The sequence below is a fragment of the Chlamydotis macqueenii genome, chromosome 2, assembly GCF_036417535.1.
Source record: "Chlamydotis macqueenii isolate bChlMac1 chromosome 2, bChlMac1.mat, whole genome shotgun sequence".
NCBI classification, from domain to species: domain Eukaryota; kingdom Metazoa; phylum Chordata; class Aves; order Otidiformes; family Otididae; genus Chlamydotis; species Chlamydotis macqueenii.
In genome coordinates this window covers 32,826,196-32,851,316 of record NC_141557.1, presented here as the reverse complement: position 1 = coordinate 32,851,316, position 25,121 = coordinate 32,826,196, and the positions used below count along the sequence as shown (strand labels likewise).

At 38.7% G+C, this 25,121-nt stretch overlaps 1 protein-coding gene across 2 annotated transcripts in view; it reads right to left on the bottom strand.

The window, feature by feature from the left end:
* Positions 1–3,512: 3,512 nt before the first annotated feature.
* Positions 3,513–25,121, bottom strand: part of ITGB8 (integrin subunit beta 8) — a 48,232-nt gene continuing 26,623 nt past the window's right edge. Inside the window, exons 7-14 of one of the 2 annotated variants that reach the window (XM_086742484.1) lie at positions 22,554–22,649; positions 22,376–22,465; positions 19,618–19,752; positions 16,321–16,726; positions 13,852–14,077; positions 12,176–12,279; positions 10,940–11,103; positions 3,513–3,889 (exon numbers count right to left, since the gene is read on the bottom strand). In XM_086742484.1, the coding sequence (XP_086598610.1) occupies positions 3,725–3,889; positions 10,940–11,103; positions 12,176–12,279; positions 13,852–14,077; positions 16,321–16,726; positions 19,618–19,752; positions 22,376–22,465; positions 22,554–22,649 (1,386 nt within the window). In that variant the 3' untranslated portion in view covers positions 3,513–3,724. Of the gene's footprint in view, positions 3,890–5,428; positions 10,845–10,939; positions 11,104–12,175; positions 12,280–13,851; positions 14,078–16,320; positions 16,727–19,617; positions 19,753–22,375; positions 22,466–22,553; positions 22,650–25,121 lie in introns of those variants that run through there. The other variant, XM_086742485.1, reaches the window with a different exon arrangement.

The window sequence follows — 25,121 nt, the reverse complement described above, 5'->3', positions numbered from 1 at the left end:
CCAACATTTTTAAGGTCAGAATTTCAGGCTTTGAACAAAGCCTAGGAGTGAAATAATGATTTCTCAACCCAAAAAGACCATTTTAAGGTGATAGTTGCTATAATAAAGGACACTATAATCCTTGTTTAAACTGTTTTCAGGCGCACCCTTTTTTCTTTCTCATTTCAATTTTTGTGTTAGAAACAATCCTTCCCATTGCCATAGTTGTGTCTCATTAAAAGCTCAGCTTATAATTCAGGAAGCCTCACTTATCAAATGGCCTGGTTATCAGATGATGTCATTTGCAACAGGACTGTTTAGGGCCCATATATAAAAAGTTCATCTGTGCAACTCAGGCGTAATCCCTTAACTCTGGGCCCCAAAGCTTGAAACCTCCTCAGATTTCTAGACTCTTTCTCTAAGATCTACCAAGTTTGAAGCTGTTACCCAACCACAGATCTGCGGCTGTTCCTGCCCCCACGACCCCCAATACTTTTGCAGAAGTTCTGAAGACAGGAAGAGAGAGATCCCAAAGGATGCAGAATCAATGGACAGGAAAGCAGGCTTAGACACTGAAGGAGCTGTGCTATGAAGCATGGCAAATAGACAGAGAAATTTGGCCAGGAGGTGGCAGATTTGCTGGGTAGTTCTTGTGATGTTATAGGCACCTTCCCCATTGTGGGAAGTTGTGGACTGACTAGTAGGTAGAAAAGCTAAAAAAAAGTAATAGGCTGAGCTACGAGCTAAAGAAAGCTCTGTTACAGGAAGATTAAAAGTATTGCAATCCTTTCAGTTGTAAATCTTATAATCAACTTAAATAAAACTTGTTTCCATATCCCTCTTACAACTCTGCAGGTTGCAGGATTAATGTAATATCCCATTTAAGAAATTTTCGCTTTTCAAGAACACTCTGTATAGAGCCAAGGCACTAGTTAGCCAATCAAGTAGCCAACCAAGGGCATTCAAGGACAGGAACGCAGTCTGGGAAGAGTCTCCGGGAGCTGAGTGGGAAAAGGCCAGCCAGCCACAGGTATAAATTGCAGAATGCCCTCCTGGAATTAGGATGTCCTGTGGGAAGGGAAGAGTGTGAAGATGCTCTCATCCAGCAAACAGATGTCCGGGATTCAGACATACAGACAAACATGCAATTTGCCTATTTGGTGCAAAGCTGGTAAACCTCAGAGGCAGTAGGTTACAGCCTGTAGTGTTCAGGTGAGCATCAACCACATAAAGAAGAGGGAAGGTAGGAAATTCTGGAGGCAAAAGCTTTTTCGCTCTAAGAAAAAAGCTGGAGACCGGGACTTTGATGGGAATTTTCTCTGAAACATTCACTGTACCCTGTGCAGGACTGGAGAGAGAAGTAGAAAGGCAGAGCTGTAATGCTAGGAGAGTGGTATCTGGAGGAGATTTCTGCTTCGCTAGGAATGGGGCTACTTGCAAATTAAGGAGAAGCTGTGAAGAAGAGAGAGATAGTCTGCTTGAACCAAAGGGGAACCAAACCGCAGCATTTGCATCATTCAGGACAGCTGTGAGTGACCAGCTTTCCTTTGTTCAGTGGTTTCAGAGCTAAACGTGGTAGGATGGTGGTTCAGTATCAGATCTCTGTTAAGGAGAAAGATAGGAAAATTCTGTATGAAATTAAGTCATAGAAATGTTAGGAAGTATTATAAAAAAGGGGTAGGAAAAGGCTCACATCAGCATGTCCTTACGTAAATAGGTGGTTCATCTACATTTTGAATCTCAAGAATAGTTCTACTCCCTCACCCTTAGGTGCCACACCCTAGGTCTGTTTTCCATGATTTAGGTTTAGTGTGCAGGGCAGTAGCCAAAAAAGATAAAAGCACAAAGACTCAAGGACGTGAACATTGGGGAGCACTTCAAGTCACAGTTTCAACATGACAGCAGCCTAGCCATCAACAGAAACTGGGATGTGTATAGGAATTTTAAAAGAAAGATTCCTTTATGCATGAGAAATCAGGGGAGGAATTCAATTTTACATGTATATATATATAAAGATATGTGAGATGGTATCTGTCTGTATAGTGCATATACTTACGGAGTACATATGTTTATAAAGTTTGGTCTGACAGGCTATTTAGCAATCGGAGATGCACTTCTTGATGCTGAAGAAAAGTTAATTTGGATGGGATATGCAGACACACACACACACACACACACACGTAAAGGATTTCTTAACATTGGAAAGGAGCAGAGGAATGTGACTGCATCTGACCAGGTTCGGAGATGCTCTACAGAGCATTTGCAGAAAATTTGCAGAGCTTTACACTACAGATTTTAACTTGTTCTTGTCTGCCCCAAAATAAAAAACCTCTTCTCATCAGCTGTTTGCTGAAGAAGCCCTTTGATTCAGTGCTTGCAATTTTCAAAGAAGGCACCGTGAGGAAAATTTTCTTTGATAGCCCAATTTAGATACGGAAAGATGTGCAAGAAGCTGAGATAGATAGCAGTATTTATTTTAATTGGCTTTTTTTTTCTTTTTCTTTTTTTTTTTTTTTTTTTTCCCACAGGAGCATAGGTGCAGCTGCAGAATGATTGAAGGACAGAAGCCAACCTTAAACACTTCTGCAGACAAGGATAATCAAGAGAGCACCATGTTTGAGTTGCAGAAGTCTGAAATTCCTGCTTTGTCCAGAGCAAAGTGAAGGTGTGGCTAAAAACCCTGTGGAAAACCCATCCATGGACACGTCCCCCTGTCTCCTCAGCAGTTCAGACACGTTTCTTACAGCCTTGTGGATGCTTTCAGAATGGATGTGTTAAGGCTATGGCCAAAGGTTAAAGAGTCAGAAGGGGGTTTGTGGCAAAGGCTGTTCCTGTGAGCACTTTTGGGAACAGAGGAACTCCACTTAGGAACAGGTCCTGGGCTCTCCAGATTGCTAAGACATAAACAAGAGGTTTAGGGTGAGGCTTAGGGCCCCAAAAGGGGCACTTGAAAAGCTGCAAAACTGAAGAAATAACATCGCATGCACTGATTTCAATAAGCATATGTGACATAACTTGGCATATTATGCTTTTGTGGTTAATCATTTAGTTTTATCAGCTTGCAAAGACATCATCTTTATTAAACAGTAACTATCCTTCACGAATCATGCAGTTCAAGGCCAAGAAAATAATCAGAGGCCATATTATGCTCTGGGCTGAGTAGATGATGGAATGGTTTGCAAAAGGAAGACACTGCTTTCTGCCACCCACCAGAGCTTCCCTAGGGTGAGGGGCCAGGAGGTGATAATGTTGGGGCCTCTTTAGTGCTAATAAACCAGACCGGCAGTCTATGTCTAAGCAACATGAATTCTGTACAGTTCAAGCCAACTTGGACCACTACAAGACTCCCAAGCAGAAGATGAGTAGCCAGAAGCCCTTGTACCACAGTGACAGTACCTGTGCTCTACACGCAGCTTCAGACCATTTGGGTTTCTGTAAAACTAGATTTTTTATTTAATTCATACCATACATTTAAACTGTTTGGTCTTAAACCCAGGGTAGCAGGAATTTATTTCCAAGGTTCTTGTCTTTGTTGTAGACCTGAAAGCAGAAGAAACTACAGATTTTTTTAGATTAACTCCTTACTAGTTAGAATCAGTCTGTTAACATTTTTTAAATTCTTTTTTTATTCTAATCATTGCCTTTTCTTTGTCATAATGCGTATTCAGATCTTCACTCAAACCAACTGTCCTAATCCCATCCTCTCTGTATATTGGATCAAATTCTGCATCTACCACAAAAGGAATCATGCAGGGAGAGAAATTCTGTAACAGCATGCACCTACATGACTGGTGTCAAAAAAGTGGCAGAAATCAGGATCTCTTTCCTCCTCCGGCTTTAGAGGCTGTAACTTAGGTTTCTTTCCTCTTTGGAGAGACTGAGCAGCAAGCCTTTTTCTTGTCAATGGTATCTGCAACAAAATAGCAGTTGTGTTACATTAGAGCTAAATTAGGGCACTGTCCTGTCCTCAGTGACAACTTTGTGGATGTGAATAAAAACTGGCCTAAATACAATGCCACTAGTGTCAAAACCCGTGTTGCTACCTGGACATTTTAAAGTATATAGGCATATTTTAATTGCTGGATTTCAGACATCAGAAGACGGACAGACTTCATACAGATTACTTACCATCATTCCACAACATAGAGGGTACACAACACAGCCTGGTGCCAGGATCACTGTCTATAGGAGACTTAGGGTTAGTGTTAACACTAACCTTAGTTTCAAGATTACTATCAAATGGTAAAATGAAGCCCTGTGTCTGGAGCTCAAGTTATATGCTTAAATTATATGCCTGAAATTCAGATCTAGGTTTATGTTTACTCTGAGTTGGTGACAACATTAATGTTTCCTCTATAAAGAGCTCTCGAGGGAAATGTGTATTTCTTCATTTGTGGGTCTGGTTGTATGGGCTTGCTCTATGCGTCAGTGAATGCTGATGAATCTCCTGCTTCCGTGAAAGAAAATTCCTCAGCCTCAATCTCATCAGACATATATCAGGATTATGCTCCTTGCTTTGACAGAAGAAGCAACAGATTGTCCTTGTGATATTTACTTATTTTTCTTTCCAGTTTTGCTGTACACCTTTTCCCAGGTTTTTCAACTGTATTGTTAAGTCCTGGACAGTAAGTAACATGATGACTGGGCATACATCTGTTGTCACTTAATTCTCTCGCAACACCAGAACAAAAACCGGATCATGTTAGGAGCATGAACAGCTATTTTTTATCAGTGATGCCTTTCAGGTGTCTTGGTGCCACAGCTGTCTTTTACTGAGGCATTGTGGTCTTACAGCACAAATTTTGAAAGTCCTTACACACAGCATGTCTTGAAGTCCTTTCAATGAGAAATTTTGTGGCCTTGTGCAACACAAATGCCATCACTGATTCTGCACGAGAACAGAACATGTGCCACCTTCCCATTCTCCTGGTGCATTGTCAAGCACCTTAAGCCTGCAGTGAGTGGCACAGATGAGGCATCTGCACAGAAATTTATGCATTGGCAGAGCACTAGCTCCTCTACCACCCAACTGAGCAAAGCAGAAGAAAGGCTATCATAACCACCTATCAATGGATAATGTTTCTACAAGAAGTATCTTCTTGTCCCCTACAAAGTGCTAACACCTCCTGGTGCATTCGTGCTTCAGGTTGGGCAAGGTGAACCAGCTGCATCTCCAAACTGCTAACTATCGTGGTCCTTTCCAAGTTTTCAACGTTCATCCTGAACGTGCATTCATCTCTTTGCCTACATCTGATAAATGTGGAATTCTTTGTATTTTATCTCTCCTGACACAATATTATTCTATTTAAAAACCACTGTAATCATAGACTTCCCTTTGCAGACATATTTGTACACCTTAATGAAAATTATCTGCATTTTTAAAAAGAGTTGAGCATCTCTTCTGTAACTTAACACAGATACAGTAAACATTACAAATATGAAAATTCCATATGGATTAAATATTGATTTTATTTTTTAGAGCAAGTACAATGATGTTGCATTAAAATAATGCTATGTCATAGTTGTTACAGCTCTGATAGAAAAATAAACATCTCAATATACTACAGTGTCAACTCATTAATAAATACAAAAATAGAAGTTAGTAGTCAACTGAAATGAATAAACAGCTATAAAGTATACTAATTTAAATAATAAAATTTTCAGTATATTTCCAGACAAACAAAAGTAGTGATTTAAATGTATCATTTAAAATGTAAAATGAACAGTAAGAAGTTACAAATTTATTTAAAACCTCTTCCCTTACTAAAATTCTCTATGCATAAAATCTAGAGAAACATTATTTATCTGGATATACTTTTTTACAAAAGGTAGTAAATGTTAAATAGAAAGTTAAAAACTGTAGTATTATTAATATCTGTCACACCATTGCTAAATAAGACACTTTAAAGTAGCTTTATTTTTTGAAGCAGTAGTAGGTAAAAGTGAAAAAGATGTTAGCACAATGAATTCATCCAACACTAATGCCTTCCCAAAAGAATCTTTCATCTTTCAACATCTCCCTTCAAAATATAACTGAAACAGCTGAAAAACAATATAGGTATCAGGATGAAATGTTAGGATTTGGGTAGAAGCCATTGTTTTAGCAAGTGCCAGACATTTAAATATTATTTCTTAATAAGTAAGTACCTTTTTTTTTAAGAGAGTGTGTAGAAAAGGAAACAAAGAGAACATGCAAACCAGAACAGCATTTCTAAAGCACTAGAATCTACTAAATTTAGATTTTGTTCCCCCCGCCCCCGCCCCCCGAAAGGCCAACCATTCTGAGCTGGCTTGCACTCAGTGAAACCTCACTGATTTGGCTCGCTATAGAAACGCATTCATGCTGGCTAATTTTAACCTTTTTTTCCCTCTCCATGAATTTCAATTCTCTGTAATATCCATGAGATGCCTGTGCATTGAGCAGTGTCAAGATCATCATGAAAAAGTAGTGTTCTTCTTAACTACTGCTCCATTTCTGCTTAGCAAATAAATCTTTTTCCTCTCTTGCAAATGGGCAGCCAGAACACTGGCACCGCACTTCACTCACAGTCAGAGCAGAGTCAGTGTCGCCCAGCACTGACTCAGCACGAATGCCTCTATGAGAAGTGCCCTTTCCCAGCTACAGCTTTCACTACTTAGGGGTGGCTGGCTGAGATCCTGAGGCTGGTGGGAAGTCAACGGGCAGATGCCCAAAGTCTTCCCAGAAGCTTTAATGGAGGTCTGCAGCATCCAGGTTTACAGTACGTACTGGCACAGGTGGTCCCTTGCTATGTTACATGCAGGCGTTTTTTGATGAGCAAAGATGCGAAAAGCCTGCAGCGCTGAGCATAGCATGTGGCCAAGCGCCTAGGACAGAAACTGCAACACCTCTGCCAAGCCAACCTACTTTGAAGAGACTTCCTGCCCTGACAAATGGAGAAGTGTCATCTCAGAGCACCATCTCTGTCGGGATGCTGTAGGATCATTCTCAATTCTGGGAATTGTAGGACACATTGCACCTGCTGAGGATGCCATCCCTCTTCAAGTCCCTGCACGAGCAGCAGTACCCTTGCATCTCGCTGCCTTGGGCATCACTAGGCTTTACGGCTACTTCCAGGACTAAGAGTTGCTTGAAGCTGCTTCACACGTTTACACTCCCACAGTTCACAACACATGTACATTTAGATAGGCACACTAAGCAGGAAACAAATATGTATGATCAGACTGGGAAAATATTTTTTTCCACTGCAGTTTGAAGAATACTTTACATAGCAGGTTTTCACGACACCATGGAGAGGAAAAAATAAATCCAGTTGAAAATAATGGATAAAATGCAAACTATGCCTATACAAACGTCCTTCCTTTCTAAGGTTCACTTTCAACATTCCTTGTGAACGTAAGGGAATTTCAGCTCAGCACAATGAAAATTCCTTGCATACCATGTGCACGTTTTCTAGATGAAACAGCTATTTTCCCACACACTTCTGTAGCAATGTTATTAACGTACTCATGATGCTTGGAAATAATCAATTCATAGTATTTCTTCATTTTTGAGTCTTGGAAAAAAAATCTGAAGTAAAACGCATGTCCTTTGGTTAGATAAACATGTCACTCCTGAAACGTTAGACAAATAACCAGTTAAAGGTAAAAATGTAGCATTAGAATTTGGAAATTATACATATGGATTTTAACATTAACAAATTTTCTGTGAAAAGTCATACACATGCTCTGCTTGTGGAAGCAAATCTAAAAGCAAATCCCAAATCCAATGATGAAATGCAACAGTATCTGCCGGTATATTTATGGATATAGGCATGCAGCTGAATTATTTGACTTTTGTTTGTTTGTTTGTTTGTTTTTGAAGAAGCTCAGTATAAGAAGTTTAATTGAAGAAGTTTGGACCATTCTGTTCTAAGGCTAGATATTTTTTCCCCTATTTTTACAAGCATCTTTGACGCACAATACATTGAAAATTAATCTGAACTAATTCGTCTTTAATATCTCCCATATTAAGCACTATAGAAAACAGAATCCTCCTACAATCACTGAGGAAATTCCTTGTGAATTACAGGCTGCTTTCTCATTTAAGGTCATGTGCTGAGGGAACACAGCTCCCTAAATAGTGAGGCTTTTGTTGGGCTATTCATCTCCTGCAGCAGCTCTTCTGAAAAACATGGTCAAAGGCAGAGGGAAACAAGTACCAAGCAAAGCCAGAGTTTCTCATGGATAGATTCCATCCCTAGAAACAAAGCCTCCTCCCAAGGATCCTGCTCTGTATAAGCTCCCCATGGGCCTTCTAAAAGCCTTGACCTGTCACATTAGCAGCAACTTATTCTTTTTCACTAGCTGCCTCCATAATACAGCAAAGCCACGTGGGAGATGCAAAAAAAAGCTATTTTTCTTAAAAAACTTTTTTTTTTTTAACATACTTTGTGTTTTTTTTTTTTTAAACCTCAGGACGGCAAGCAGCTTACAGTGCAATTTGTCCTGTGAGCTTGCTCTATTTGGCCAGAGCATTTAAAAAATTCAGACAGGTGTCTGATAAGGAAATGCTGGCCATGCCCCTTCACAGGCAGCACTGCAATGCCAACCAAGTGCTACAGAAGAAAAGTAGGAGCAGCATGATGTGTCTGGGAGATGGGTGTTACAGCTCAAATCTTTCTTCCACAAAGAATCCAGCTCCATTGTCCCCTGCTCACAGAATTTAACTCCCTCTAACAGTGAAAAGTAATTTCTAAAGAAAAAACATTAGTTATCATTTCAGTAAACGCTTTAAAGGCCATTATGGGAAATACATTCTGAGGAATCTTTTTTGTTAAAAAAAAAAAATCACATTGTTTAAAGAACATAATCACATCTTTTGTTAGATATTCTCTGCTGAGGTTTTTTTTTTTTTTTTGTTTGTTTGCTTTGTTAAGTCAAATAGAGACTCATAGACTTTGTTTCCTACGCACTTAAAAATAATAATTGTGACAAGGGCAATAGCAGGTAAATCTTTATCAATCTTTTCTCTTTATCCCACTGAAACCAATGGTTTGGAATTTGTTAATTTACACAGGAGGAAAATTATTCTAAATGTTTTAAAAGAAAATGAAAGTTTAAGGTATACTTGATAGATTACAGAATTAGTCTGTAATTAAGATATTACAGTTAAGTTATCACTAAAATCAGGGACAGTGTAAGGAAATCCCCTTTTCTTTAAATAAGACACTTTTACCTGTATGATAGAAAGCTCACGGACTACTTTGAAGACTGCTTTAGAAACATTTAATTGCTAAAATGATACACTGCATACTGTCTTCTGAGATGATTTTTCTTTTTGCCATCAAGATTTTAGTGCATTAGAGGTTGAACAGATTTTCATAGAGTTTCAGCAGCATGAAGTTAGTAAATCAGACAGTTGCCTAACTCTTCCAACTAGCATATAACAGGAACACATCTTCTACCACTATAGCCAGTTTCAGGGGTAAGAAAATGCTTCTGCTTTACCTTGTAGCTCGAATTCTGCTCTCAATAAGCTTATATTGGTCCCACTGTGTTTAGAAGAGTCTTGCCCATTTCTGAAGGCAGAATTTGATCCCACATTTATGAAGTCAATTAATGGGTTCCTCTTGAGAAAGAGACTCCTGTTTTCCTCACCTTTTTCCAAATTGCAGGTTCTTTTCCACATCACACTGGACACATTTCTCAATGCACAGTCACAACAATTGAAGTGGTTATGTAAGGATTCACAAAAACTAATCCTGTCAACTAATTTACATAGAAAAAAAGAGCACATGTGTAAAATCAGACCTATATTTGACATAATACAAAAAGAACAAAGTCCTTACTTGGCAAAACACTGACATGTAGCTAGCAAACCAAGCACAGCTCTGCTGTAATTTATCTGCTTGCAATGGAGTCGATGCTGCTGACCCCAAAGGTGAAGTCAGCCAGCAGTGATCATCATCTAGACCATGCTGTCGGACAGAGGAACTCTCTCGTTTTCTGTAGCCACCCAGTTTCCAAACACCTTAAAACTCATATATAATTTTATGTTGAAACAGGTAAAAAAGGCTAAAAATTACTCTTTATCAGATATAAATTATCTTTAAGTGACATCATAACATATAAAAAACTATATATATAATTTACCTGTGTGTGTGTGCATGCATGTGTGTGCAGATACACATACAACTATACACCCACACCAGTAACTAAGCACTCATTTAATCCAGTCATTTTTATTAAGTAATGAGGCAAAGCTAAGAGGCTAAAGCAGACACACCGGTGGAATTTAGTCAACTGAGAGAACTATAAAAGTACCATTTACTCTATTTAAGAGCGTTTGAATAGTTTTATCTATCGCTATAATATACAGCAATGTTAATATTTCAGTCACAGTTTTTGTCCATTCCCACAGAGCACATCAGTACTAGCTACGTGTAGAGTGAGATCAGTGCTTTGTCAGACCGGTTCATGTCTACATTCTAGGCCATAACTAAATAAATTAAAATATGCTAAAGTGCTACATCAACACTAACGTTCCTGAACAGTAGTAACGCACATTTCTCTTTCAAAAATAAAAAAAAAAATACAGCAGCTATGGTTTCAAACATAGTCACATTATGTGAATATGCTTACATGTCACTTTGTTACAGTATTCAACAAAATGCATGACACAAAACTGTAAGGCAACAGTCAAGACTCTGGCAGAGTACAAAAGGTAACTTTTTAAAAGTCGAGCATGGTGGAAACAGACATTTGCAGAAAACACACAGTCTTCAGAATTCACACTTGAAAGTTTCGTTTAATCGCAACTTGCTGATGTCGATATTTATTTCCTCTGGTTTGTCACGTCTGTACGTTACTGTTCTTGTACAAACAGTAGGCAAAAACATCTTATCCTTGAAGGAGAAGATACAATTTTTTTATCAAAGATTAGCTACCTTATACATGCAAGAAAAAGACTACTGAATATGATGGGTCTGAAATCAATTACCTTCTTTGTTGCAGAGACTCTGTAATCGGCTGAAGATTTAACTTTATTGCTACTCCCCTGCAGAATTATTTGCCTGATGATAAGGACAACAAGCAATCCGATCAGAAAGGTAACTATAAAGATTATGGAAAAGACTCTAAAGTAGCTTCGTCCAGAGAAACATTCTGCAATGGAAGGAAAACACAACTGTAAAGCCGACCATATGGAATAGACACGTTCCTCAAACACACTTATATCTACCACTGCATAGTAATGCCACATAAATGTAACACCAGCCTGATAAAAGTTAAGGGAAAAGAACTTTAAGGAAGCCAAGGGTAAAAGTTGCCATATGCAAGCTTTTAAAGCGGGGCATAGCACGAAAGGAAATTCCAATTAAGACTGACTGTAGAAAAATGGTGAAACTATTATTCCTTTAATCTACAGAACTAAGACTAAGGCTTCACTGTGTTGGCCACTGTAAACTCTCTGTAAAGTTTATAGATGAAATAGAGAGGATGAATTGTTAGAGATGTATGGGGCCGAGACAGTTTAATCTTCGTAAGATTGCAGTGCAGATCATTGCCAAAATATGAAAGAAAATGTGATTTCTTGAATCTGTGTCCAGTGTTCTCCTCGCTGGTACACCTCTCTCACACAACAAGCTTTCCTTTAATTAATACAAAAGTTATGAGAAAAGTATTCACAATTAGTTTTCTAATTTATGGACAACCTGCGTTTTTGTTGCGGTGTGGACTGATCAAGTTTTATGAGATTTTATTATTAAAGATTTTATTATTTCACAACCCTCATAACTGTGCAGTTTTTTGTACTTGAAAGGAATATTCAAACATTACTGAATGTGAGGTAAGCATTCCATTCTACTTCATTCTTCCTTGTTTCTGGTAATGTCAAATAATGTAAGCATATCCAAAGCAGCAAAACATACAGATGCCGTAACAGTTTTTTATAAATATTTCTTTAAGCATTGCTCAGGCAGGATTCATTATTACTAGATGTGACTTCTCAAGGAGCTGGGAAATCTGATTTAGCAATGCTTGCCAATCACATTTCCTGTTATTATTTATGTTCTACTTGCCCTGAAGCTATCAGTGATTTTTCTTTATCCTGCTTTCTTTCTTTGTTATTGTAATAACATGACACACTTTTGAAAGACATTCTAACAGTGGTGAATACAATTATTAATCCAAACAGATTTTTATCTCCTATTAAAATAACCTAGAAAATGTCACATACCTGAAGTCTGGTCAATATAATGCAGAAGATAAGCGCATGAGGTTGTGCACTGGTCAAGTTTAGCTTGAGATGCATTGTTAGAAAGATGGCACTGAACACAATTCCTGCAAAATAAAAATGTAATTAAAAACCTATGTCTTTCTCTGCACTCCCCTTAAAAAGATTGTATCCACAGGCTGACGTATTGCTTGCACATAATGCTTTCCTGTTGTTAGTAAAAACATTGCGACATTTATTTATTTTTTTCCTGAAATGTGATGCCTTTCAGCATTTTATTCCTGTGATGCTTCTCAGAACCAGCTAGTCAGAAGTTGTAAAGTAAAACATATCTTTGGCTTTGAGCCACTTTCATCCGGCCCCTGCTCTGCATTTCGTGATGAGTGTTTTTCAGGGGGTGCAGCTACGGGTCCAGTGCCCTCTCTTCAGCTGTCAGCCTCCAGTTCAGTCCTAGTCTTTCCTTACCTATCAACTTCATTGGGAAACACAGCTTTGTTAATAATTTTTTGGATGCTACAAAGACACCTAAGTTCCCGCTGCTGGGCAGTTCAAAGGCTCAGCAGCCTCGTGGGAGGTAGCGCTGTCAGTCTTAACCATCCTCACTGTACAGCCTTGCAGAAGATGGACATCACAGGTGATCCTGAAAAAGCCCTGACTGAATTTTTAACGGAGCTATGCCATCTTCTGAATATATTTAAGGCATGCATTTCCCAGAGAATTTGAACAAGTGTAAGCCAGCAAGGCTAACTGCATTTTATCTAGTGAAGTCTTAGCAGTCACCTTTTCAGACATGACCCAGCTTGGCTCTCCAGCATATTCACCAGATGAGCTGTAATTCAAGTGAACACAAATAAACAACAACTCTGTTTTGATCGCAATTCCTTTTCCAATGAAAGGCTGATCTCTCACCCTCCCAGCCACAGTGGGATGCAGAACATTACATATGCTGACGGGAGGGCATAGAAAAGCCATGCTCAAGGACAGGGCTCTTCAAGCCAGCACCACTAGGTGGGCCACTGAGAGCTTGGTCTAGCTTCTCTCCTTGGGCTGCTCATTTCAACCTCCACACTGTTCCTTCCTTTACACGGGTAAGGAAAAATGACAGGCTTTAAAACCAGCATGGCAAAGACTAAGTGGTTTAAAACTGAGTAATGGAGAATGTTCTTCTCTGGGTAAGACCAACTCTGCTTTGCTGACTGATGGCAGCAACAATGCACAGGTACCATTCGTGTTCCACACCTCCTTCTTTCAGCTGATAAGCACAAGGAGTGCACATAAACAAATTTGGAGAATATTATTGGACTTGATGGCATTCATGAGTAGGATCTACTGTCCATTTTTAAACCTCCAGATTTACGGGCTTTATTTCCTACCCAGAAGATTTCATATGAAGAATAATCTTTTAATAAATATATGAAAAAATGATACTTATCAGACACATCTCCTTTGACTTCTGAAAGCTGGACGCAGACTCATCAACACAGATACAGACATGCAATTCTCTTAATTGCCAGTGTGAATTCCTCAGCTACATAGAGAAAAGTCTCCAGTATGAATTGTTTCAATTCCCTACAGTCTAAATATCTACAAAATATAGCACACATCTATCCAAGCAGAAATATTTCTTCTTGTTTCAACACTACAGCGTTAAAAAGTCAAGTCTAGCACAAGAAACATACCAGTTTTCTTCACAGGCTTTGTTACAAGTAGGGCAATATTCACACAAGCGGCCAAAGCTTCTTGGATCTGTGCACTCACACTGTCCACATACACATTTTCCTCTTCCACTGCAAATTTGGCCCTTCGAATTCAGGCAGTGATTTGCTGATTGTAACGAGCACTGGCAACGGTCACCTTCCCAACCAGCAAAGCATTTGCATTTCCCAGCTTCGCATTCACCATTACCTACAACATCAGATAGCCTTGAGTCATATGCTTTTACGAAAACATAGAAAGTAAATTTTTACACGCATACATTTGTATTGCTGGTGCTTTATGTTAAACAGAGCTAATTTAGACCTTGGCTTGCTAATTAGTTTTTCAGTTAACAATTTGGGCTGAAATTACCAGCATGATAAATACGTATGGCTGCTGTTTGTTGTGAAGTTGAGCAAAAGCTGCTACCTTGATGTCATCCTAAAACCTTTTACTAGAATTTTTCCCTGTTGCCTTGGATCAAAGCAGTGGAAAACAGTCTTCAGGCAAACTAAACAAACTTCTCTTTAGCAAGAAAGCATTCAGTTCAAATTACCAGTAAGGTTCGGTGGAGGAAGGAGTATCAAGTTCATGCACACATGCCAGGTTGTATTTTTTCTTTTCTTTTCAGAAGCACGGATGATAGCACTGCTTTTCTGCCTCTCTAAAGGACAGATGACTGAGCCTGACAGGTGGGTATGCTGTGCTTATGAAGCGTAGGTTGTTTAATAGGAACTTAAAATGAACAGCCTCAAGGATTCAGAGGCTGTGAAGAACCTCTGGTGGCCTTTAAAATTTTCCAGGCAAAGCAGTGGGAGCTTTCAGGCAAAATCTATATGTCTTCCATATCGTACCACATTTAGGCAGGTGTACAACTAACATGCTCATAAAGTTTAGTCACATTTTAACAGCGTGTGAGAGCACGTTTAGGAAATACAGAAATAGAGAGCGCATAAAGCACAGGCAAGTCTAGCAAATCTCATGAGGTCTCCTCAACGATGCCTTGGCAGTACCTAAGTTTCACACAAACTGCAACGGCCCTTCTTGTGCTCCAGGGTTCCACAAAGCAGCTGCAGGGAGACAGTCCCATCTAACAGACAGGATCCCCTAAACTGGAGCGAGGCCAAGGTATAGGCTGCCCCTTTTTTTGCCCGAGGTGGGCAAAATGGAAGGGGAAAGGGAATCATAGGACATCTCAGAGCAAGGCTCTGCACTGGACAATATCCCACAGAGGTACACTGCTCAGCCACGGCCCCGTGCAGCAGGTTCCCCTTGTGGTACCCTAGGGCAGCACTCCATCATGTGACAATCTCTAACACCTTTTAGACAAAGATCTCCCTGTCTCTTCTGCCAATCAGGGCACCACATCTCAGGCTTTTGAAGTCTGTAAGTCTGAAAGGCCTACGCAGGTTAAGAAATAGTAAATTTGCAAAGTTGGTTGTGGGGAGCAAAGAAGAATGAGAAGATGAACTGTAATTCTTTGTGTTGGAATTAAGTATCTAAAGGATTAGGCAACATTATTTCTCATCATTTTACATAAAGTTAACAGTCACTAGCAGAGCAAAACAAAAATTATTCTACTAAAGTCCATAGTATTACTTGAAATTTATCTAAGAGTGGTCAAAAAAATTGGTCCCTCAGTTCATTCATTGGTCAGTATACAGTGAAGTGAAAGGATGTACGACAGCAGTATGGATTTTAAAATATGTAATTACTTCTGAGGGGAAAAAAAAATTCTTGTAGAGATCCAGTAATGATACTGATTCAATCACGTTTTTCCTTAATAACTCTACCTTAAAAGTACCTGTTTTGTATTTTCTTCACCTGCAATTTTCATTTGCATACTTTCTTTAAAAAACTTGAAGTAGGCCACACAAAAAGAATAATAATTTCTAACAACTCTCCTTGTTTATATTTCACTTCCACTCTCCTTTTTGGAAGAGGTGTTCTGAACAGTGTTAGTGTATATATCAGTATTTGAAATCAAGTGTCACTGTATCTCTAATAAGACTGATTTCGGGTGTTAGAAAATTGGAACCTCATCTGGAAGCTATAATTCATTCTAATCCCTTAGTATCTCATATTCCCATTGGATTGAAATGTATCAACTCACTTTCTGGAATAAAGCTACTGTTTTATCTGAGATATCAGTATCATTCCTTCTGAAGAAGTTTGAGATTTAAATCTTAAAATAACTTAGAAAAAACTCAACAAACCTCCTAAAAAGCAGTCCTGAAGTTTAGAAGACAGTGCATACCTCTGTGGTGAAGAAAGCCCAGGAGTGCAAATTCCTAGCAGGCTGTTGAGGATATTTCACACACTAATTCTGCACACACAATTCTTGTACTTGACAGACTTATATCATTGTTTTCAGCTACATCATGTATATAAGCTTCAAAAACAAAACAAAATCCAAACAAAACCAAAACACAGACATAAACTCAGCAGCTTACCAGAACATAAGTTTCCCTGGTAATACGGACAGGAAAAATCATCCATTTCACAGTACTTGCCATACACATTGCCTAGCTTGTTTTTGTAGCAGAAACATTTTCCATCTATGCAATCTCCTTGACCGCTGCAGATGGGCTGGTCCTGGTGTCGTCTGCACCTCTCAGAAAGCAGCGTATCTCTATTAGAGCTACAATTATTGTCACTGCAATGGGACTGTTTGCCCTCAGAAAAAGTCTCATCAGCCCATACTCTTTTGTGCCCTGCACTGTCTCCATACTGACAAGCACAGCTTTTCTGCACATGAACGACGGCGGTTTCATTGAAACCAATAGGCTTAAGTGTTGCATATGTTCTTCCTCCAGTTGTATCACATCCTTTCATTGTAACTGATACATTGAAAAGTACCTAAAAAGAAATAAAGACAGATTTTACATCATTGTTATTTCCTATGATTTGCTTAAAATTTTTAACACATAAACAAAGCAGAATCTTACATTGTATATGAATGTGCACTAGCTAGTGTAACAAAGTACATAGTGGTGATTTGTCATATATGATATATTACTAACGACAGGCATCACAAATACAGTTAAAATCCTAACAATAGAAGATTGACAGCAGCATAGTTTTCATGTTAAGCAAGCATAGTTGCAAGAGACAAGTTTAATGCAAGTTAAATAGAAACAGAATTACCATCATCATCCTCCTGTTATTATTTAATGTGTGCATTCTATTATAGTATAGAAATATTCAGATGAGAATTTGGACTAGATTGAGTAAGACAATACACAAACAGAAACAGAGATACTCTTCATAAAAAGAACCTATAATGAATGTTCTTGCTGCAGGAGCAGTCTGTGCAAATAGAAGCCACTCAGGTTTTTTTGGATTAACCTATCTACTCCTACTAAAACACAGAAATGGCTCACACCTTAGTATCAGCTTATTTTTCCAATTCTTACAATGAAGATGGAGCAAGAGAGTCTTGCTGCTCTTACTGTGGTCCTAGGTAGACCAAGTGCTGCTTCAGTGCCTAGCTCCTGGCTGTGTCATGGCCATTACCACCATGCCCCAGGTCCTCAACCCAAGAGTGCAGCCACTGTGGCTTTCCAGAGTCCTGGCACAGGACCCTGGATCATTTTGGTGATTAGGTGGCTGCCACAGAATTTGCATCAATCACAACCAAAATTCTTTGACAGCTCTGACATCTGTGATAGATGCATAGCAATCTTGTTTTTTTGCATTTTTTTTTGACCAGTAGGCTTCTGACAGGGTATTCTCACTAAGTCTATTTATCCTGCTGACAGAAAACAAAATTACAACCAAGAGGAAAAGGCGAGAAAGGAGCCCAAGAGAAACAAATACCTTTACTCTTTGCCACCAAAGAACAAAGATTTCCAAATAAAAAAAAAAAAGGAGAAAACCTAAGAAACTGATTACATACGAGGTTGAAACTACCCACAAAGACTAAGACTATTCATTCCCCATCGCTGTCTCCCCCTCCCGCTGCGCCCCCACATAAGAACAGCAGAGCCCTTGAGGACAATGGTGGCTTTGTGGCGAGTGGGGCTGCGGCTGCCTACACGGACAACAGGAGAAGAATGCTGTGCAGAAGCAGGCGCTTCTTAGTGTCATACTCAGGGGGCACACAGGCTTTGTCTTGCCCTTTGCTTTTCTTCTTCTTGTTTCTCCACTACACACATAACTCCTCACTTGCCCACACTCTTCGTGCATGAGATTTCTTCCCCTTGGTTATGGGGTAAAAGTGTGGCTACACAGTAATTCATTCGTATGGCAGGTGCATATCACACGGGGAGGATAGGCTACAGCTAGAGAATGTGCTTTTTATTCAACACACACTCCCGCTAGAAAACGTCACCTTCAGGTAAAAAACACTACTGGAGAACTGGCAGGGAGACGTGAGGGCAGGGCTAATCATGTCTTGTGTAAGAGCTGTGAAATTTGATGAGTCTGAATACAGCGGCAGAAAGCTTAAACGTATTGCGACTAAATAATTACAACGCTATGAAGGCTGGCACTGATAGCCAGTTAGTTTTGCACCCTGAAGAGGCCATAGGATTCTTCCAGAATATAATAACACTTCGTGTTTTGGTAAGAAAAGGAAGGATGAAGGATTAGTCAATGAAAGGAATGTGAGAATTAAGGAAAAGCATTTTGCATGTAAACAAATACTGAAAGGAGGATTTACGGTTAAAATAAATTAATCTTTTCAGGATGGCTCATTTTCAACAGCAGTAGAGGTTTATGGCCACATGCAATCTTTTACAATCAACTGGCTTGGCTTTTTATTAAAAAGAAACAGATCTAAATATTTTTCTCTTCATTAAACAGAACAAATTCCAGCCTTATTTCTTATGACATGCATAGGGAACAACACTGGAGAAGAGATGAATTAAGAAGAAAAACATAGCAAATCTCCCATAAACTGTAGGAGCTAATCATGCAGACAAAATTCAGAATAGCATAAAATACATCTAAATTAACATACTTAAAATTCATGCATTTAATCTACTGATTTGTTTTGCCATTTCTACACACAGACACAAGTAAAATCACACCGAGATGTACGTACACATCAAGAAGGAAAGAACTCCTTGACCCTGCTCTCCAGAAACACACACCTCTTTCTGGCAAGCTAAATGAATTACTCTACTGGTCCAAGTAATTAGATAAATATATCAAGGCACAGAGAAGTTGTTCTGGGAAGAAAGTAATGTTCTTTATATTAGCCAGACATCTTCCCCTGCATTTTCACGGTGCATGATGCTCCAGTTTTACAATCTGTTTCATTCAGTAGGTGGCACTGATCCAAATGGGGATAAATCATTTTATTGATTTGATTTATAAAATAAACTAATTATCCACAGCCCCGAGTGTGCATGAAGACTACTAGGGCAAGGAGAGGAAAACGTGGTGTCTTGTACAGACACAAGGAACACAAATTCCAGTGATTCTTTTCCACTGGGTGATTATCTTTCAATCTCTTTACGTACAGATTTCATCACAATGAACATGGCCATTGTGCCCAGTGGAGGACAAAGGAGGAGAGTTTTAATGGACGTTAGCTTTCAGGAAAAGCTTTGAGCCTTACTCCCATGAGATTAGTGAGAATTAAAATAAGATTCAGGAAAAACAAAACCAGAAAATAATAAAGAGTCTGTGATCATTAATCACATAAATCCATTTTCAGTTTAAGTAAATCTCTAGAAGATTTCACACCAGTGAAACACAAACAGAAAAATAAGCTTCTTGAAGAACAAGAACTATCAACATACTTCTTCATTATATCCCACATTTTTACATCCTTCCATGCCAGTTTTTTTACTTCCGTCAGGACAGATTGCAGTGATATTGAAATGAAGACCTTGGATCTGGTTATCCACTTGAATTTTCACTTCAGAGATTAGTTTCTGTAACCAGAAAACAGGTTTTAGTTGCATTGCATCTCAACATAGAATATGCACTAGTGACTAACAACAAGTACAGCTATTATGTCTGACTAAAAATGAAGAAAGCATGTCTATGTGAATAAAGGAATTAATTAAAGCATTGTTTCCCATATAAAGACCTGATTACATTCCAAATATACACCACCAGTGAACTGGTAATTCTGATAAAGAGGATTAAGTTTTCCAGATAAAAATGTTTTCAGCTTTTCTAAAATGGTTTTGAAACTGTATTTTTGGCAATTTGAAAATCTACTCTAACAACTGTCTGCAATAAAAACTGCTTATTCTTTGAGAAGCTACACTGCCTTTAGCCACACATTTAAAATAAAACAGTAAACATACATGCAAGTATTGTTATCCAGCAGAAAAGGTTCCTAATTGACTTGATACTTTAAAAAGTTCTGGTATTTTGCATCTGTCTTGGAAAAGTTTCCTCTGAACAAACCTTAGAGTGATGTAAAGGCTATTTGGATTATTCTTACTGATTTATTTGGGTCAGCAAGGACTACATAAGTCAACAACTGGTTGATTCCCATCAGGGCTTTTCACAATATAAAGTAACAAAAAAGCCAGCTCCTTTGTAACTTGTATTTACTACATGCTCTAAAATTCTACTTCCTTCCAACAAGGAATATTGCTTCTTGACCTTTTAAAAATTTACTAAAGCTCTATACAAACCTATGAACTGAAAATTGCAAAAAGAAATTATTAAAATTCCTGTCATATTAGTATTTTAAAAATCACTTTAGTGGGATATTTTTACTTCTACAAATAGAAATTTAATTACATGAATCTGAACACATGTTTATCTTAGTAACTTTTTGAAAATTAGTGACTCATCTTTGGCTTTTTAGATAGGGATTTTCAGCCAGGGTTTTCCACAACTAAGCCTAAGGTTTCCCTGCCTAGAACAAGAGCTCAAGGGGTCCACTGTCATCAAACGTCAACACTAAATTTATTTTCTTATCTAAGTACTTTTGCTTTCGAGAAAGCAAAACATTCAAGCCCTGTCCACCATGTGTTTGTATATTACAAGCCCCTAAAAGTACAATAAAAATCTTGAAGTAACAAATCCAATGAATTTTAGGATTAGAAGGAAGATACTGTCTAAAAAATGAAAATAAGGGAAGAACAAACTGGGGGTGGCTGGAGCAGGAAAGTCCCACAGAATCTTCCACTGAACTAAGTAATTATTTTGTAAATCTTTGTTTCCTCTCCTTGAATGTTTGCCCTGTACTGTGCTCTAAAAACTGGGACACAACTTAGGATGGACAGTGTAAATGTGGCATACAAAAGGACTATGATCTTCAGAATTTCTTGCCAGCAATTTCCAGCAAACCTCCATATTCCAAATGAGATTTATTGATTTTATAAGAGAAAGTACAATATCAGGGAGAACTTCTCTGCAATTTGATTACACCTAACCTCCTCTGCTTTTGAATGTCTTTGACTTCTGCACAACGTTTCCAACATGACAGTGAGAAAAATGTGTACAAACCCACTCTATTGACTAGGAACAGGTATGGGACTTATAGCAAATTTGCTGAAAGCACATAGCCTGATTTAGATGGTTAACCTAGTACAATGGATAATTTCAGCCTCCCGTGCGCACCTATTAAAAATAACGTGATACACCTTGATACCTTGAATATAGCTTCATAACTGATTTTTCAGCTTTTGGAACTTGCATGTTTGTGCAACTTGCACACTTTAACCTCATTCAACCATCTAACCCATCATGTTCATTTTGATGCTGCTCTATGGGCTTCCTGTGCTCTAGTACATCAAATGTACATTACTTGGCTTCATTTTGGAAGCTGTTTATGCCCCCTCTTACCAGGTTATCTTTCATTCACTATCAAGACACCAATTTCCACTTTCAAGCTGACACTCTCTGTCAGTCATTCATGGAAAATGACTTTCTGCTCTTTCCCATACTATTACTTTCTCTTTCCCATACTATTACTTTCAATTGAGAACTCCACGTACGAGTTCACAAAGCCATTTCCATTGCTCTCTCCCAAGTCCCTTTCAAAACTCTTCTTTGCTGCCATACCTCAAAACCCTGAGCCATTACAATGCTTTGTGCAGTGTAAATCCTGCTTTGCACAATATCCACTGTTGTCAAACTACTTCCTTGTAAATTCCCACTTGTCCATTTTCTAAGAATTATACTGTTAAAACTCTCTAGATACTGCACTGTCTTTTTGCTCTGAATTTATATGGTGCCTAGACAGTGACATCTTGTCTATAATTAGAGGTCTGAGATGACAAAATTAAAATAAATCAGACATTTATTTTGAAGTTATATTGCAACAGGTGCAGAGAATCAAACAGCATTATTTAGAAGCATCCTTAGAAAGGAAAAAGTGCTAGCTCTTGGCTTTGAGACCCCAACAGCCTGGGAATTTAAGAGCTATCATGGGATAGTGTCATCCACCAACCTGGACATTCACAAAAATAGAGAACTTATCCTCGTGGACTTCAGATAGAAGCCAAGATCCCGGAAATTTCAACTTTAGGCTACAAAAGGTGAAAAATCCCTTTACAAATATGGCATACAACATTGTCACTCTCATCATACCTGATAGGCTTCTACCACCAAATCATTGAGATTTGCTGCTTGTGATTCTATCTGTCTTGCAACAGTACCAGGCAACAGAGGTAATAGATCCTATGAAAAATACGATGCACAGTTTAAACTTTTAATATAAATATTGTGCTTTCAAAATTAGAAAAAAAAAATCAGGTTTCTAACCTACTTTATACCAATGGAACTGGCTTCCTTGAACTGCAAAGATAACATTGATGTTATTGTCAATCAGTTTTTCAGAGAGCTGCCCAAGAGATGGATGCTCCTGCAAAATACAACAGAAAACAGAAGACTGCAGATTAGTAGAAAAAAAACCTTATATTTTACCTATGACACAATACAGGATTCCAAAACCATCCCAATACTTATTCCTAAATGTACAGAGAAAAGCTAGGCCTACATCCAAAAAATAAGGTGAAATCAACCAAATAAACAGATCATGACCAAAAGAAAATTATCAGGGCATCAGCCAGACTGTGACAGGCTTATCTGTTGCCAACTATGCAGGGGTGCTGCACAGGGGGAGGACTCACTCATACAGTACTATTTTGTACCTATGACAGGACGCCCTGTACCAGTGACCTGCCCTTCTACATTTCTCACTGAGAGATTTGACAACAAGAGGTGCATTGCTATCCCTTCATCCAAGATCTGGGGAAGCACAAGGGCGTCTGCATGGTCCCAGTGGGCTTTGTACACCTGGACTATGTGAGATCCCTCCAGCTCCAGTACTCCAAAAAAACCTGTGTCTAAAAGTCACTGCTTACTTACCATACAACTATGAACACTTCCCAAGGAGTAAATTCAACACTTAAAATTCATGACTAAACACAGAGACGTGATGGGGCCTTGGCCTGTGTTTCCCCTTACACAGACTTCATTTGGACACCTCCACTTATGCCAGGTCCTTCAACCTCTTTCCCCCATATAATTCTGCTGTCTTTCTCTTCCTGATATTTTTAACATCTGTCCCATATTGTTTCTCTCTTGCACAAACACACTCTGTTTCCCTGCACAATTCATTTCTCCTCAGAGTGCCACTTGTAACTCAAGGCACCTGAAAGTCAACTGCTCTCCCAGCAGTAATCTGAATGCAAAGACAGAAGAGACAAAGCTATGCAAGGGGGCAAAAATCTGTTTTCCATCATATTGCACCATTATAAAGAGTCTCGTACAGAAAGAACAAAGTGGATTCTTGCTGCAGTCTGATCTTAGCCACGGTCCACACTTCTCTCAAGTTTTCTACCCTTTGGTAAGAGATTATATTCCTTAAGATAAGTGATGAAAGGTAGCAACAAATGGGCCTTTTGGCAGATGGTCAGTGTGCCATACACGAGGGTCCAGAGAGCATGCAGTTCCAACACACAGCAGTTCTGGGTGAACAGCAGCAACAGTGGCTTTGTTGCCATTCTCAATAGCCGGCAACACAGTACTACAGACCCCTGCCTTCTCCATGACCAGAGACCGTAGTGGTGAGGCCTCCATTGTGCGGCACAACCCTGCAGGCCACATGCAACTGTCTGGCAGGTCACAGATGCTCCAAGTGGTCCCAAGACACAGGCAAGTGAAGCCAGATGTTCTGCAAATACCTCCTGCACTATACATGTGCGAAAGATGGGGACAGCATTGAGGGATCATGAGATGGCAGTCAAACAAGTCAGTCTTCCTGCTTAACACATGACACTAGACGTGTAAATTCCAGCAAAGTGGCCCTTCAACATCTGTGCTACTAATCGCAAAATTCTGGTATCAGAAATGGGTTTCCAAGTCCTCATGAAACAAAAACTTATTCAGATGGTGCTTACTGAAGAGGTGACATGCATAGACGTGCAAGGGTTGCAGGGACTAGATCCCCAAACTATCTAGTCTGCCTACAAGTATACTTGTCAGCTCTAACTCACTGGAGTGTCCAGCTTAGTTAGCAGTACATTAAAGTCTCACTTCAGATTAGAAAGAAAAAAAATTATTTTTATTAGAAAAGACTTAAAAAAAAAAAAAGCATTAACAGACCCACAATTTTTTTTTCATTTTAAGCATGTAAAGAAATGATATAAGGAACTGTTGGTCACTCATGAAGCCTCATTTTGCTTGCTGTAAAAACCTTGCTGTACTTAATGTATTTTTATCTTATCTCTTCCCACTACTGCTTAGGCGAATGTACTTTCATTTTACATAATCTTTCTTGTTCCAATTACATCATTCATTTTATTATTTTAACCTACTCTGTTAAGCTGAGAAGAAAACCAATGCAGATGTTCTTAAGTATTTCAGAGAGTTAACCAAGCACAAATCTAATTAAAATGGACTAGATTTCTTTCCTGTCTTATGCTTTTTTTGCTGACCTCTGTGTGACTGCTTAGCAAAAGTTAGAAGGAAATAGGCAGAAAAGTGACTAAGTGGAAACACTCTGATGTAAAGGTTAAGCTTATGCAAATAAATAAAACAAAGTCCTCTTAACTGGCACAAGGAAGAAATAAAAATATGCCAAAATGCAATCTTCTCAAGACTACCAGAAGCTAAGAATCAAAGTAGGAAACAATGTGATTACAGATGGCTCTTTAATTTAGCATAGCACAACAAAATTGCATTGACAAGGAAAAAAAAAGCAAAAATACATTTCATATGATTCTATTTTTTAAAAAGCTAACAGCTTTTCACAACATTTTATTCAAATATCAAACAGTATTTTTTCCTGATTTTACTTGTTCATTTGAAGTTTCTTTATGGATGTCTATGA